Genomic DNA, 13,238 nt, shown 5'->3' with positions numbered 1-13,238 from the left:
AGTGATCTTGGCGATGGCAATGGATACGTTCAGTCAATGCCAATAATGGAAATAGATAATGAATAAGTACTGTCTATGGTCTCGACTCTCGACGAATGGTTTTGGATTTTTTCTCACCTCTATTTCACAAATGGTTTCTCAGGTAACTCTATATCTCTGGTTTGTTTCCGAATTTCTGTTTCGTTCGTTGTTGGTTGCTGTCGTTTATCGTTTTTACGAAGCGAATTTGTTGTATTTTGCTGTGTTAGTGTTCTTATCAGCATATTTGTTGAATAATAAAGTTAATTTTAATTGGAGCACAACTTTATTTATTCGCTGAAGTGGTGGAGTTTTTAATATCATTACGTTAATTTAATTTGTTGTGTTATGTACCTGTGTGGAGCATGGATGCCTGCTGAGGAATGTCGGAATACGCTCTTGATTTAGTATTCTGTGTGTGTTCGTAACTACTTAAAGCTCGGAGTACACACCTCGAAAGTAACTGTGAGTGGTTTTTTGTTTTATAACTTAAAAGCGTAGCGAATTACCCGTATCTAATTTAGTGTCGATTTGTGTTATCGTAAAAGAAAGTATTAGTAATCGGTTAGCTTTCCTTTCCTAAGCATCATTACATTAAATAATAAAGTGGCGTAAATTTGAGCTATTAGATGAGCAGGTAAACATTGTATTACCATGGTTATCATGTTTTGTTTGCAGTGCACACTACACTATGTTTTCTAAGAAAAAGAAAAAGCCTCTGATTTCGCCGCCAAGTAATTTTGAACACAGAGTACATACGGGCTTCGATAAACGAGAGGGAAAGTTTGTTGGACTTCCTTTGCAATGGGCCTCACTTGTAGGTAATAACCAGGTATGTACTTGTCAAGATTTCTATTTGTGAACTAGTTGCTATGAACATTGTAATGTCTTTTTAATATCTGTCTAATGGAAATTCTACACATTTGTTGTTTCACATGATTTGTAAGTTTGTAGGCAATATGTTTGTAAATAGAGTGGATATAAACCCTTTGAAGATTATTTTATAACTGGTTTGCAACTTTTTCAGATATTAAAATCAACAAACAGACCACTTCCCCTGGTAGACCCATCAGAAATCACACCCACCGAAATTCTAGACTTAAAAACTATAGTAAGAGGTGACCATAGAACTACCTCAGTGTCCTCAATAGCACGCCCCCTACCCTCAAGCATACCACAACAACCAGTACAAAATGGTGTTGTGTTGCCAAAGACATCAAATGTTGCCAGGTCAAATTCTTTAAGGAGTACTAGCCCACCGAGGATCAGGAGGGACTTGAGAAGTCAGCCTAATGTCCCTCCATCAGTTCCTGAAGAGTCACCACCTGTGCCACCTGCCCCTCAGCAATACTTGAGTTTGAGACGAGAACACAGCAATTATACATTGAACAAGCCTATAGCTGAGTCTCCTGTAGAATGGAGCCAGCATGCACATGAGGCTACAGTTAGACAAGTACCAGAAATCAATGACAATCATCATCCTATGACTTATCAGAACATACAGAATGCGAATGTGCCTTACCAACACAATCATCCACCACAACCAATGACTCATGGACCTCATGGACTGAATGGAAACAACATCAACATGGGTATGTATATCTTTATTTATACATCTTTAAATACTTAATTGTATGACATAGTTTTTAAAATGATTCACAGTTTATTTTAGTAGAGTCCTTGTCAATTCATTGGGCAATATTGTACTGAAATTGCGTGAGAAACTATTATAATGAAGATGAGAACCATTATACATATTAATTGAACATGTGAACTAATTTGCATGTAAATATTTCAGCATAGAGCTGTTATAATTAATGCAGTCTATTGTCACGCATTTCATTCATATCTTTAGCAGAATTTTATTGTTCAATAAGTTTCAATTATATGAATGTCTCTACCACAGTAAGTTCCATGGTTGATGGTTTTCCCATTATAAATAAAGAGTTCCTAGTTAGTTATAGTTCTGTGTGAACTTTGTTTACATGGGTTATGTTTATAGTTATTGGATTTTCTTAATGTCACTTCAATGTTATCATATTACAGTTTATACACATAGCTAGATGTAGAGAAATTGATCCAGCTATCATAAGTGATTTGTTTTAAGATAAAACACTGTTTATTATTACACCTAGTTTCACTCCAGAATGTGTTAAATGAAAAATTTAAAAAAAAACAATAATTATCTGATATCAAACTATTATTTTCCTTTTAATTTACATAAAATATGTAATTAAAATAATTTGTCATTACTAACTAAATAGGAAATTAACTTTCTGCAATTAATATAAATATTGTATAACAAAAAACAAATCTGGTATCCATACTTAAGAAATAACTTTGTAAATACCTTTGCCACGATAAACAACACCTCAGATTTCAAACTACTTATACAAATGTTTGACTGAATACCTTCGTCGCCTAACAGGCGCACACAATCATAATCCATATCTATATTGAGTTTATGCTGCAAAGAATGAGTCACCTTTATTGCCCTTTAAAAATTCAAGTTAATTATTTTTTTGTTTTTGTGTGATAAATAGGAAGAGGATATTATGTTTAATGATAATTAATTTAGACTTTAGTACTCTTGATATAGGTAGTTATTTTCCTAGTTGTAAATATTTTGTCCATATCCAGGTGACGCGTATGGTGTGTCTCGCGCGCAAGGTGCCCCGGGCGCGGCGCCTCACCTGCCGCTCGCTGCCTCTAAACATGAACTGCGATTGACGCATGAACAGGTATGCAACGCGTTAAATTACATCATACCTCTGTATATGGCATGTTATCTCATTGTAACTAACTACAAAATACGTGAGGAATGTAAAAATTACTGTTACTTCTATTAAAAAAAACTGCTACATTTAAACGTAATAAAAAAGAACACTATCTTTTGACCTCTTTAGTAGATAGTAAAAAAGGAGCCAAAAGATAAACCGTGGCAAAAGTTTAACAGTATCGCTGTTGATATCCAATATCTATATAGTTCACTCTAATTGACTGCTAACTACAGGTTTCCTTTATGATGTTGATGACCCTTTCTGTACTACTGAGTACCGAGCTAGTTTTATCAATTAACATATACATGAATGGCTACCTCTATGATTCAAACTAAACATTTTTGGAATTTTACACTTGAGAAAAAATAGCAAGTATCTTAAATTTCACTGACATCATTTTGTAGTACTACTGTTGTGTTAAAACTATTGTTATATCAATCTGATACATTCCAATGTAAATATTTGTATGCACCTGCACCTGCTCTTTGAAATAAAATTGATGATGTTTGTACTATAATAGTAATGAATGCTTTATTGTTATATTTTATTTGTTAGTTTCGAGCGGCTCTTCGTTTGGTTGTAAGCGAGGGTGACCCTCGTGCGACGCTGAGCGGGTTCAGTAAGATCGGCGAGGGTAGCACGGGGGTTGTATGTGCCGCCACGGACACTCGTACGCGTCGCCGTGTCGCCGTCAAAATGATGAACTTGAGGAAACAACAGAGGCGGGAACTACTTTTCAATGAAGTTGTAAGTATTTTCTTTTAATACTTTTTTTTTGTGAATGTAATTGTTCTAAAAATATAGGGAGAGATATAAGTGTCTGCTATGTCTGGAATGTTGTTCATATTGTACTTATTCTTTCCCAGGTTATAATGCGCGACTATCCTCATCCAAACATAGTCGAGATGCATGCCTCATATTTAGTTGGAGATGAACTTTGGGTTGTGATGGAGTACATGGCGGGAGGCGCCCTTACTGATATTGTGACGAGGGCTCGAATGGACCCTGAACAAATCGCTACCGTCTGCAAACAGTGTTTGAAGGTATGTAATAATTTGATTATCAAAAGCATTACAATTATGTTCTACAAACTTAAACACAAAAATAATACTATTATTTTATTTCTAGGCGTTAGCATTCCTGCATAGTCAAGGAGTTATTCATCGAGATATTAAATCGGATTCCATTCTTATGACTGCGGATGGCCGGGTGAAATTATCTGATTTTGGCTTTTGTGCTCAAGTCTCAGAGGTAATCACTATAATAAAATTATGTACGTAAAATATAACGACAAATGGGAATTCTTTGAGTATTAAACTAAAATGTCTTTTACAGGAACTTCCCAAACGAAAATCCTTAGTGGGGACACCATATTGGATGTCACCTGAAGTGATATCAAGATTGCCATATGGTCCTGAGGTGGATGTGTGGTCACTTGGTATCATGCTTGTGGAAATGGTCGATGGGGAGCCGCCTTTCTTCAATGAACCGCCTTTACAGGTAATTATGATACAGTAGAAGCTCCTTATTCGCGGGGTATGCGTTCCGTAAATATGCCGCGAATACAGAAACCGTGAATATGGAATGGTAATTTGTATATACGTTCCTAGATGACGAAATTAAGAAGCAAATAGTAGATAAAAAAATGTTTAATTGAACTTTCTGATCATACAGATTGCCTGATGATAATATTATTATCATCAGGTTTAGGTCACACTAGGTTTAGGCAGAAGTCACAATCTAGACGTAGCTGTAATAAGGTCTATTTTATTTTTTTATCCTTCTACTGACGCGTTGACAAAGGATAGCGAATGTATTTTTTTAGGTTACGCACCGATATTTCGATTCGATCCGCGAATAAAGAAATTTTAGACCGCGAATATGGGTATTGGGTCGCAATTTTTCAATCCGCGAATAGTGAAACCGCGAATGAAGGAAGCGCGAATAAGGAGCATACTGTATTTCCAGTCAGAAAACATTATTGTGATGAGGTGCCGTGTAGAGACAGCATAGTAGAATACATTTGGTTACACCACCGACATTACTCTTGCCACGGTGACACTCTGACATTAGAGACGACTGACGGATTTTTTCTTCAGTAGAGGAGGTCCATATTCTAGCAGTGATTTTATTGATGACCGTGTGTTTTATCGCAGGCGATGCGTCGTATCCGCGACATGCCGCCGCCTCGACCGCGTGGCGCGGCGCGGTGCCCGGCGGACTTGTTGAGCTTCGTGGAGTGCGCCCTGGTCCGGGACCCGGCGCAGCGCCAGTCCGCGTCCCGCCTCCTGCAGCACCCGTTCCTGCGCCGCGCCGGCCCGCCCGCACTGCTCGTCCCCCTAATGCCACCAGCTCACCATCACTCCGCGCCACACCACGCACCCAATGATCCCGCCGCCAGTGAGTATACCACTATTATCTACGCTATTTGGGCTCTAATTATTTTGCAGTAAATGATACAACGGCCGTTTGTGCGTGGCTCATTACCCGACCCCAATTTCTTATCAAAATTGAAATGGTATTTTATTATTTCCGTTCGTATGCTCTAATTAAAATATTAATTAATGCTATGTATTCTAATTTCAGATCAATCTATGTCACCCGGACCGCCTCAGTCAGGTCGATAAAACTGGTCAAATGCTGAACAAATAGAGTTGTTACCGTGAGTGTAACATGGCAGCTATTTATACAGATGTAATTCTAAGCTTTAGTAAATAGACGAAAATATCGAACATGACATACCAAAGTTGTTGTAATGCAACTTGTTTATTTTGTGTGCAGCACTAAAGTAAGACAAATACTTAGCCACTGCAGCCCCAGTGATCATTCCATTATTTATGTATTTCCTTTGAAACCAATGGTATTTATAACTACATTCCTTCCGACTTTATACTCTTTTTGTATTTACAAATATGTGTAGTTTATTGAGTAAGTGTACTTTTGCTGTGTTAAGGGCCTCTAGGGAACGTGTTTATTATGATACATAATAATTGGTATCCAAATTTCCGCCCCGTCCAGAACTTAGTATAAAATTGTTGAATATCTTATACTAAAGTATATTTCTATCAAAGTTAAATTAGCGTGTTGTGAAAAATACATATTTTCTTCTACTCTACATGGTTAGTGTTTGTTTATAAATGAAATGTTTTGTAAAAAGTGATTTCTTTAATTAACTGTAATTAAAATTAGAACCATGAAGTGCCAGAAAATTATAAAAATCGATTATAAATCAGTATTATGGATTGCCTTGTACTTATTATTAAAAAACTTATACACTTTTCTTTAGGTTAGGATTTAGTGAATCAGTAATTTATTAATATTTTCTAAAACTATCTAACATTCCGATGAAGGATCTTCCTGTGTTGTTATACCAAGATGATGGTCAGTCACAAATATTTCTGGAGTCTTGTGTTAATATTTTATGCGATTAATGTTACTTATTTTTCTAAATTAGTTTTTACATTTCTTCTGTAATGTACTGTGATTTCAAGCGCCTATAATATAGAGCCCGTCTTGTCGTGCGTTACGTTAACGTGCCTATTAACGTTTCCTTACTGTAACTGAAGTGTACCTATATATTAAAATGTCGGCTAAGATTTATTACTGTGTAGTTCAAGCAGCTAGACAAGAGAAACTAAATCTAAATTATAATTTTAGATATTGACATGCCTTATTAGGATCTGTAGTGCCTTATAAAGCCTTTATTGTTAATATGTAGTGAACTAGTTATTGCACTTGATATTATTTGTTACAATATCTAAGGTGAGAATGACATTGTTAATATTATGTAATATTAAGCACATCACAATGATATTCATCTTAATTCTCAGTTGATGAAGTGGAATCTATTCTAATTTATTGTTTTACATTCACATCATTTTTATAAGGTATTATGCCAAATATATTGTATTATTTCATATTTGTAAAATCACATTGTTAAGAACTGTTACAGAATATAGACTTTGAAACTATTTTGTGTATTATTTTTTATCAAGGTTTGGTATGACGGCCAGAATGTCTCGCTTTCTGGGTTTGCTTTCACTTCTCCATCGAAACTCGATACACACATATCAATCATTTTGATAAGTGATGGCGTAATAAGGTAATAGAAGATTCGTGAACCAACTTGTTATCCAAATGCTCAAATATCGAGAGCATTAGTGATTACATCAGATTGGTGGTATTATTATCAGAATCAGAATGAAAGAATGGTGCCGCTTTATGTCTTTCTTGTATGGCCTAAAACTACTTATGCTTTATGTATATTAATAAAAATCAATCCCAATTTTCTTAGGCAATCGCGTATGAATAGTAACCGGCTGGAATGCTGCAAGTACATTTACTGAGCAATGGCTCTCGATGCTATGGTGGGCCGCTAACTAAATAAATGATTAATATTAGGGAAGTCTGGTACTAACACGTGCGTAGCGGTAGCGAAGAAGGGGCGGGCAATATAAAAATAATATTTGTAGCTGTCATAAACAGCATGTTTTACGTCGTGGCCGGCTGAACAGCTGCTATGCACCGAGTCGTTTTTTGATTTGGACATTGACACGAAACAAAAGTTTATAAATAGTAATTACAGTTCCGTATCTGCGTGTGCTGTGTAAATAAACTGTTATTTTTATTAATTTATACACGCATCTAGAATGGAGGAAACATACTTCTTTATTAAAAGTAATTACATTGAAATTAAACAAGTGATACATGTATTTAGGTTTATTAGTTACAATAAATTCAAACAATAGAAATATAGAAGACAAAAATTATTTGTAGAATTCATATTCACTCTCATCCTTCTTGATGTTGTTTTTGTAACCCTTCTCGAAGTCCTTGGGCAGAACGATATACCTAAAAGAATAAATAATAGGTTAGTAATGGAGTTACAAATAAAAGTAGGTACCATAACATACTAAAGCACGACTACATTTCATCGAAATGGGTAAGATCCTGCGGCACAGGGTATCTTAGTGTTCCCGGAACCTGAATTAAAGTTTCACATACCAAACAATACTTCACATTATTTACTTTATAAGTAACTTTCTCGGTATGGACGTAGCCATCAGTAGTGAAAATTATCTAATATTGATGAGTTTCCTTACCTATTTTCACGGACGGCGTGCATGCCAGCCTCTTGACAGATGGCGTTGATGTCGGCACCAGAAACGCGGTCCGGCCGCGCAACAAACTCTTCGAGGTCGACCTCTTCCGATAAGTTCATTTTAGCTGTGATCGTCGAGAAGATAAGTCGCTTTTGACGCCTGTGGATATTACAATAAAGTTAATTTTCATATAATTCACAACATTATAATATATTCTAACTAAAGACAAGCAACTTGGAAAGTGTTTGTACTTGCCTGTCAGGAAGTGGGAATTCAATCTTCCTGTCGAGACGACCAGGTCTGAGGAGGGCAGGGTCCAATGTGTCGGCACGATTTGTGGCCATGATTACCTAAAACAAATTAAGCATTAAGACACTATAATCAACAAAGTAGAGTTACTTATACATCACACAACATGTAACATAGTTTTCGACATTTACCTTTACATTGGTGGTTTGATCAAAACCGTCCATCTGGTTCAGCAGCTCAAGTAAAATTCTCTGGACTTCTCTGTCTGCACCAGTCTGTGCATCAAATCTGAAAATGAAAGATATTTATGAATAAAAACTACCATGTTAATTATCTGTAAATAGCAGTAATTAAAATGATTTCCAGTTTCCTTTAATGATTAATTAACTACTTACCGTTTAGTGGCGATAGCATCAATTTCATCAATGAAGATGATGGCAGGGCTATTCTCTTTAGCTAGACGGAAGACATCTCGCACCATACGCGGTCCTTCACCGAGGTACTTCTGTACGAATTCAGATCCCACCACGCGAATAAACGCCGCTACAAGAAAGATGTTTTGGCATTTTAATATTTAAAAGTTGATTATAAATAAATGATTCCAAAAAATAAAGAACTTGAAAGTATTTTTACTCTCTCTATTACACAGAATGAGAAGTGGTTGCAATATGTGCACCTCAGCCTATTTCTTCAAGGGATGCTGCTGTTATGTAATTGTATGTTGTACCAATAAGTGCAATGTTATTGTCACCATTGTTTCTATGCATAAACTAAAACTAGGGCTAGATTCAAAGTTACTGAAGCTGATCTAGAAAGGAGAGCCAAGACAATCTTTTCAAGTCCCATCAGGGTATGCTTGAGATGGCACAAATCACCACTACCAACATGTAGTAAGACAAGCTATTGTATCTACATATATCGGAGATATTAAAAAATATTTGACTTACCAGTAGTATGATGAGCTACAGCTTTAGCTAACATAGTTTTGCCACATCCAGGAGGACCATACATGAGCACTCCACGAGGGGGCTCAATACCAATCTGTCTGTAGAGCTCCACATGTGTGAGGGGCAACTCCACAGCCTCCCTGATCTCCTGTTTCTGTGTGTCCATACCTCCAATGTCTGAATACTGAACATCAGGTTTCTCATCTGTAAATAAAGTTGTTTGTAGTTAATGAACTTGAATACAATTTACTTCTTTTATTTAAAATTATGAATAGTTTTCTGTCACAATCTGAGTAAATGTTGTATGGATAGTATCACATCATAAACACAATACCTATGTAATGCATAATTTTTCATAGAAGAATGAGTGGATATAACATTGATATCACTTGAATAGTTTTGTTATAAATCTAATAATTCTAAAGGAATTCTAGAGATATTCAAGCATATCTATATTTATGCAAGAAGTAGAATAATAATAATTTACAATACTTATGCTTTTTTTTGGAGTTAGTTATACAACAATTGTATTTAGGTCACTGAACTAATTAAATCTTTCTAATAGGAAAGGATATTTTCTTGGAAAACAACATAATACTAATGAAATCATTACTAAATACAATATACAAATCCAGATACATACCAGCTTGCAACATAGAGATAGAGCTGTCAGCTTCAGGTGGCAATACATCCACAAGTGCATTGGAGTGCTTGTGCAGAGCCACAGATGCAGAAGGCTTCAACAGTTCTCGGTCAATGGTGGACAAGATACGGACATAGTAGTTGGATCCTGTAGTGCTGCCAACTGTGGAACATAAGTAATAATGACTTAACAATCATTCTATACACAATGCTACTGTTTTGTGCTCTTATAATGTACAAACAAAAAGGTTGATCACTATAATATTGAAATTCCCTGGATTTCATAGATATAAAAAGAATTAATTATTATTTATAAACAGTACTTCACAGGAATGCTTCAAGAATCATATTTCTACAAACCTATGCCAGTGTTTTGGTCGACTGCTTCAAGGAACTGGCCAATAACAAGTGGCACAGACTGTATACGCTTTACTTCTTCTTGGGCATGCAGATATTCCTTTTTCAAATTCCTTTGTTCATCTTTTATGTACTCCTCCTGCACTTCTAAGAATTCTAACATACGTTGGAGTTTCTGAAACAGAAAATTCTCGTTTAAATCCATTACCTTTATTGTTATTATAATGAGTACAATGAAATCACTCTTGTCAATAGATCTTTCAGTTGTTTTTGATCAACTAGGAAGATACTGTGTGGATGTAAATTAGAATTAGCTTCATGTTATTAGTGATATATTCTACTTTAAGCAGAATTCCTGCATACTACAGCCAATTTTGATAGCTTATTTTGAATCTAGTCCAAGACCATGACACAGCTGGTTATTATTAATAATTGTATTAAAACGAAATGTTACCTTGTATTTTGTGTAGAGATCCTCGGATTCCAGTTCATCAAAAGATTGAGGTCCAGCAAAGGGCAATCCTTTAGCATCGGTGACTTGGTCATCCTGAAAGACAATGATGATATTAGTCAAAAACAAACTATGAGTTGTTAGGTATAATCAATTGGTGGTCACTATTACCTTCTCCGGCAGTATAATACCAATTTCTTCCATAATGAATTTGGTTTAATAATTTAATTTAAAACAGCTGAAATTAATAAGTTTATGAAAAGTCGACTGCTCACGATTCGGATGCCACTTTATTGGACATCACCGAGTAACATGACGTTACAAAAATAAATTGAACTTTGAAAGGAAAGATATAATTCTAGTTTAGAGTAAAGGAGACAAAAGATAAAAAATGCTCAAAGTCTGCAATATACAAGTAGTAACAATGAAGTTGTCAAACTTTCGAAACGCATCGTCACTTACGTTTCTATTTACGCTGTACGCATGAGTTTAGTGTTTCGTTATGGGTCTTTAAAATTGATAAAAATTAACTATGGAATAAATAAATAAAAATAATATATTCTCATTAACGTCATATTAAAAACAAACGATATAATTTGCAATTTCAATTACAACATTATTAAAATATATTGGTGTGAACCAGTCAAAATAACAGAATCTCGTGTTCGAATCTCTAAAAACTTGCAAGTTGCAACACTGTTTGTCTCAAAAATTAACCTCAAATTTGAATTGGTGCATCCAATATTACCTATTTTCATTTGTTAATTGTTATTAATCAATTATCTTAGTTAAATACACTGATAAATTATTGCTAAATAGGACCGATCATCCCTCAAATTGTAGACATGGCGCAACCTGAAATGAGTGAGGCTGACCAAATCAAAACAGTGAGTCGATTTTTTATGATTAAAATAATTTTCGTATGTTATTTCTTACTGAAATCATAATAAAATTGAAGTTTTGTCTGTTGAGTTGCGTTAAATAATGTTATTAAAGTAATTTTAAGTTACTATTTGCAAGGACTTTTTAATAGTGCCAGTGTTCTTATGTTATTCCTCTTATGTTTCAGTTCAAAGATTTCCTGGTCCAGTACAACAAGCTGTCTGAATTGTGCTTCAATGACTGCATACACGATTTCACCTCGAGATCACTGAAGCCGTCGGAGGTAAGAACAATATCTTGAATTGTCATATTATGTCAGAGTTTCATCATCACAAACTACATCATCTTTGTTGTGATAACAAAAGATAATGCAAATGTCTTTGTCTCTTTGAGTTAGTAGTTTCAAGTGGGGCTTTCAGTCATGAGTTCAGTTCTGACTGATTCTGAAGTCATTTCATTCATAAATTCTTAAAAGGTCTCAGTTCAGCTAAGTCTGAAAATCAGCCTGCTGTATGGCAATAATTTTTCTTCCCTCTACATGCTATTAATCCCATGGGATTCATAACATAACCGGGGAAAAGGGGTGTGTACTTCTGCTTACCCCTTTCATGGAAAAAAATGTTACTTTTCGGTATCCAACTTAATTTTTTACTTAACTCTTATTAACTTCAAATGTAATAAAGCAAATGTTATATTTTCCAGGATAAATGCACAATGAATTGCATGGAGAAGTATCTCAGAACAAATCAGCGGGTGTCACAAAGATTCCACGAGTTCCAAATGCTTGCTAATGAAAATATGCTGGCTTTAGCACAGAAGACAGGTCAAAGTTAATTTTAGTAAATAATGATACATGATGTATTTATTTTATTTTGTTATAGATTTTTGTCCTGTGTGTTAGAAAAATACAAGTGTTGTTAAATGAAGCCTAACAATACTTTAGTTTTATTTTATACATAAGATTAACTCATATTTTTATTTATAGCCTTTTTATTCAGACATGACAAAATCTATTTTAAGCTATCATTGTGTTCTTTCTCCACTTCTGTGTGTCCATATGCCAGATGGCAAAGGCCTCCTCCGATCTCCTTTCTGGCCTTTCTATGCCCCAAGTTATTCCGGAAACACATCTGATGTCGTCATTTCACCTTTTTTGTGGTCTGCCTCTCTTTCTCTCTCCATTCCATTGTCTAACCATTTTACTCCACTTATCCCTTCCCCTGATCATGTGGCCATCATGTCCCGAACCATAGTTGCTTTGTCCATTCTTTTTATCCCAGAGAGCTTATTTCTTACTGTGTTCATTAGTTTATGTAGAGAGCACAGGGTTATCTATTGTTTTCCTGCATTTATTACTTGGCTCAGCACAAACTCCCAAATTATAAATTGCCAAATATACCAATGTACCAATACACAACATAACTGAAGAAAAGTGTACCAAAGCATTTCTTTTAATAAAATCAAAAAAGTACCAGTCTAAAATATTTATGCAACATACATTTACTTAGTCGGTAGGGAGGAAAGAGATGGCAATCAGGGACTTTTATTATCACCACATATCTGAAGAGAGATTGTAATACCTAGTATTCTCAAGGACAGTAAATAAACAGGTTGAAGGAGGTGCAGCTCCTCTCCCCCCAAAAAGGCCGACAGCGCATTAGTAACTCTTCTGATTTTGCGGGTGTTTATGGGTGGCGCCATTGCTTACCATCATTCTGTCGTCTGCTCGTTTATCGTTCTATGCCATAAAGAAACCCTTGGACCTGTGACTACATTCAAGTCGGTGCTAATCTGGAGTTCCGAAAGCGCC

The 13,238-nt window shown here is 35.4% G+C and overlaps 3 protein-coding genes across 3 annotated transcripts; 2 read left to right on the top strand and 1 right to left on the bottom strand.

Moving 5' to 3' along the window:
- Positions 1 to 3: 3 nt before the first annotated feature.
- Positions 4 to 6,769, top strand: LOC118281910 (serine/threonine-protein kinase PAK mbt). Its single transcript, XM_035602706.2, has 10 exons — positions 4 to 483; positions 697 to 850; positions 1,046 to 1,610; positions 2,659 to 2,759; positions 3,354 to 3,545; positions 3,665 to 3,841; positions 3,927 to 4,049; positions 4,134 to 4,298; positions 4,955 to 5,198; positions 5,385 to 6,769. The coding sequence occupies exons 2-10, from the start codon at positions 710 to 712 to the stop codon at positions 5,423 to 5,425; spliced, it is 1,749 nt and encodes a 582-aa protein (XP_035458599.1). The 5' UTR covers positions 4 to 483; positions 697 to 709; the 3' UTR covers positions 5,426 to 6,769.
- A 733-nt stretch (positions 6,770 to 7,502) lies between these two features.
- LOC118281902 (26S proteasome regulatory subunit 6B) lies at positions 7,503 to 10,885 on the bottom strand. The gene is made up of 10 exons (XM_035602694.2): positions 10,718 to 10,885; positions 10,550 to 10,642; positions 10,099 to 10,270; positions 9,740 to 9,901; positions 9,097 to 9,300; positions 8,545 to 8,692; positions 8,341 to 8,437; positions 8,156 to 8,250; positions 7,901 to 8,059; positions 7,503 to 7,649 (listed from the first exon to the last, which is right to left on the bottom strand). The coding sequence occupies exons 1-10, from the start codon at positions 10,748 to 10,750 to the stop codon at positions 7,565 to 7,567; spliced, it is 1,248 nt and encodes a 415-aa protein (XP_035458587.1). The 5' UTR covers positions 10,751 to 10,885; the 3' UTR covers positions 7,503 to 7,564.
- A 339-nt stretch (positions 10,886 to 11,224) lies between these two features.
- Positions 11,225 to 12,363, top strand: LOC118281904 (mitochondrial import inner membrane translocase subunit Tim9). The gene is made up of 3 exons (XM_035602697.2): positions 11,225 to 11,433; positions 11,616 to 11,711; positions 12,131 to 12,363. The coding sequence occupies exons 1-3, from the start codon at positions 11,392 to 11,394 to the stop codon at positions 12,260 to 12,262; spliced, it is 270 nt and encodes an 89-aa protein (XP_035458590.1). The 5' UTR covers positions 11,225 to 11,391; the 3' UTR covers positions 12,263 to 12,363.
- Positions 12,364 to 13,238: the final 875 nt, after the last annotated feature.

The sequence above is a fragment of the Spodoptera frugiperda genome, chromosome 6 (assembly GCF_023101765.2).
Source record: "Spodoptera frugiperda isolate SF20-4 chromosome 6, AGI-APGP_CSIRO_Sfru_2.0, whole genome shotgun sequence".
In the NCBI taxonomy this organism is placed as follows: Eukaryota; Metazoa; Arthropoda; class Insecta; order Lepidoptera; family Noctuidae; genus Spodoptera; species Spodoptera frugiperda.
The sequence above is the reverse complement of the archived record's forward strand: the minus strand, read 5'-3'. Positions and strand labels throughout refer to the sequence as shown.